The sequence below is a fragment of the Neomonachus schauinslandi genome, chromosome 7, assembly GCF_002201575.2.
Source record: "Neomonachus schauinslandi chromosome 7, ASM220157v2, whole genome shotgun sequence".
NCBI lineage: Eukaryota > Metazoa > Chordata > Mammalia > Carnivora > Phocidae > Neomonachus > Neomonachus schauinslandi.
In genome coordinates, this window is record NC_058409.1 from 136915293 (window position 1) to 136918649 (window position 3357).

Sequence of the window (3357 nt, forward strand, 5' to 3'; positions counted from 1 at the left end):
GAGTTATACTGACAGTATTTAATCATTTGCATTACCAATGCAGTGTTGGGAAGATTGAGGTGAGTTGAAATTGGGCATACAAATAAGAACTTGCTTAGCTAACATCAACAATCATTAAAAGAGCAAAAATGACCTTAATTTCTAAAAAGAAAGGGTATAGTTAATGATCCCTTATTATCAAACTCCTGTCTTATACAATTACACATAGGCAGCTCCAGACAGAAAATATGGCTGAATAATCACCACTCTCAGGTGAAAAGCATTTCAGATAGCATGGTTCCTTCATTTAAAGAGGTTTTTAGTTCCAAGATGTGAAAACACAAAGCTAAAAGGCATTCTCTTAGAATTCCACCCCAATTAGCCATATTTGAAAGCTAAATGACTGCATGTTAAAAAGCAATTAAATCTGTTATATTTACATAGCCACTTAACACAGAAGAAGAGCACAGGATAGGTGACCTCCAACCTAGTTATTTTTTGTCATGACCACATAGACATTTCAACAGTTTTGCACTCTCTAGGCATTAACTGATGACAATTAAACATTTAGATAAGTGTAGATTACTCAATTTATATTCACCCCTCTCAAAAATGGTTAAAAGAAATGCACTGAAATTTTTACAGATAGGAGAAATTGCACTGAGGCCAAATGTAAAATGTTAACATACCAAAGTAAATTTAAGACACTGTGAGTGATTTAAAATAATGTCTCTCATTTTTTTATTCTTGACACAAACTATAAAAATATGCTCTTTCAAATTGCTTTTGACAGCTTTCTGAATACTTATCTGAATCCTTTTTTTTATTCCACAAATACAATTTTATTAACCCAGTAAGTGAAGGCCCTGTCCCTTTCCACTCCCATCCCCTTCAAAGGGATAAGGTTGGGTAAGAAAGAAAGAAACCTGGGGTGGAAATGTCCCCTATCCCTCAAAGAGGAAGACTGAAAGGAGGAAGAGGGACTGTGCAATTAGGTCTCCAGAGGGGAGGGGAGCTGGAGGGGAGTATCAGACCAGGACAACAGTAGAAGAGGAAGAAGAGGATGGGGAGGGTGATGGAACTATTGAAGACCCAGGAAAAACAAGCGGAGCTGGGGCTAGGGAGCCAAAGGATGTGGGAAGTGTGAGGCTGGAGCCCAGAAGGGGGGTCCGTTCTGTGGCGGGGTGGTCCCTTGGCTCCCCTTCCTCATCACCCTCTTGCCCCTGAGTTTCTTCCTCCTGTTCCTCTTCTCTGGGACCCCTATGAACAGGCTGCTTGCAGATGGGGCAGGTCTTCTGGGTCTGAGTGAGCCAGGGGTCCACACAGCGGCTGTGATAAGCATGAGCACAGGGAAGGACCCTCAGCTTGTCTCCATCCTCATATTCATCCAGGCAGATGGCACAGACGTCGTACTGGTCTCCCTTCTGATAATCATGTATAGGAATCCGCTTCAGCTGCTCTTTGGTCAGTCGATTCCGCTGGAGCTGTTTCTGGTGCTGGATAAAACGAATTATCAGCCCCGCTCCCATGGACAAAATCAGCAGTCCCACAACCCCTGTGAAAGGGCTGAGGCAATAGCCCAGGAGGAAGTTATTGTCTGGGACCAGAAGCACATGAGCTCCCTTCTCATAGACAAAGAGAGCACGCAGGTACTTGGAGCTCCTTTCCCCAGTAAACACAGACGGGATCCAGATCTGCTGCTGGATTTCCTCACTGTTCCACACCATATTCAGAAGTTCATTGGAATTTACATTGTGTACCACAGCTGCATCATACCCAGCCTTCTGAACGTTTAGGACCTTGAGATCAAAGTTGCAGTCGAATCTCCGAAGAAGTGCAATAAAGACTGACCCGTTGGCCGAGGCCGGGGGTGGCGGGCCAACGGGGCTACAGGCGTTGGCTGGCTGAGCCTCCACAAGGAATCCGCGAAGTCCCTCATGGCTCAAGGAAGACCCAAAGAGAGCTGGAAGGTCTGCAAAGTCCATGCTGTTATTGTGGTCAGAAGTCGCTCGAATGAGCCCCCGGATGGGGGCCGCTCCCCACAGCACAGTGGCCATAGGCATGCAAAGCAGGAAGGCTGCAGGGTGCATGGCAGCGGGAGGGGAGAGGCGGGGAGGCCGCGTCTGGTAGCAGGTGCAGAAGCGGGATTCTGTGCTTCTCTCCGCCCTTCCTTCAGTGTCCCAGGAATCCAAACATCCCAGCTACATAGGGGCGTGAGGCGGGAACCCCAACTCGGGGAATGAGATATCCAACCGGTTCAGCGGAGGTAGTGGGGGAGACACTAAAATTATTCTTTTCTACTGTAAGGATAAAACAAGGAAAGGAAGCAAAGGCAAACACAAACGACAGGAAAACTTCTGGAAGAGTGGGAGAGTTCAAGGAGGCGGGACTTCCAGCCAAGTGGCTGGCTTCCTGCTTCCTGGAAAACGGTTTCGCACAGTGAAAGTCAGCGCCCTATCAGCACCCGGCTTGATCTCAAGATGACGGACTTCCGGTCCTCCTCTCCTCCCTCTGGTCCCTGGGGCTGTGGTATCTTCAGGTCTCGCGAGAGTGTTCACCACACTTACGTCATACCCGCTGACAGCTTAGCTCGTCTATCGCGGGACGTTTTAACTGGCTTGCCTGGCACACTCAAACTCACTACGAGGCAGGCCATGGTAAAAAATTACTAGCAGATTATTACTTTCAATGTAGGTTTTATGGCAGATGAATCCAGTTTAAGAATGCACATCAGTATCTACAAGTGTGAGTCCTTTGTTGGCCTACCTGCCAAACGAGCGTGTGAAATGTGAGATAATTCACAAGCAAATGGCCCAATATGATACGGATAACCAAGGATCATCTGTGTTTAAAAGAATTTAACATTTTAATGATTTTATCCCAGTAACTCAATACAATATTTTAAACTAATAAGCTTCTATTGCCATTCCAGACACATTATGAATGGAGATTCTTGTCTCCATAAAATCTTACTTCTTTATGAGGACCAGTTTTGGCTAGAAGTTAACCTGCTGGGTGTTTGGATGGTAGATTTTTCTAACCTATTGTAGAGGCCTGGAGATTATGCTATGGAATTGAATCCCTATGAGCAAGGAAATCACTAGGTTAGCAAATCATGGGAAACCAAGATAGATTCTTTCTTGTGGGCCCATTTACATGAAAAAATATCCACTGGTTCTTTAACTTTACATTTCTTACAGCTACCCTTTCTGTCTTTAAGTGTAATACCTAGAAGTCAAAACCTAGATTAGAAAAGGAAATTATAGGGGCGCCTGGGTGGCTCAGTTGGTTAAGCGACTGCCTTCGGCTCAGGTCATGATCCCAGGGTCCTGGGATCGAGTCCCACATCGGGCTCCTGGCTCGGCGGGGAGCCTGCTT

The 3357-nt window shown here is 45.9% G+C and overlaps 1 protein-coding gene across 1 annotated transcript; it reads right to left on the reverse strand.

The window, feature by feature from the left end:
- Nucleotides 1-1007: 1007 nt before the first annotated feature.
- On the reverse strand, nt 1008-2069 carry LOC110591613 (E3 ubiquitin-protein ligase RNF167-like). The gene has a single exon (XM_044916684.1). The coding sequence runs from the start codon at nt 2067-2069 to the stop codon at nt 1008-1010; it is 1062 nt and encodes a 353-aa protein (XP_044772619.1).
- Between the last annotated feature and the right edge of the window lie 1288 nt (nt 2070-3357).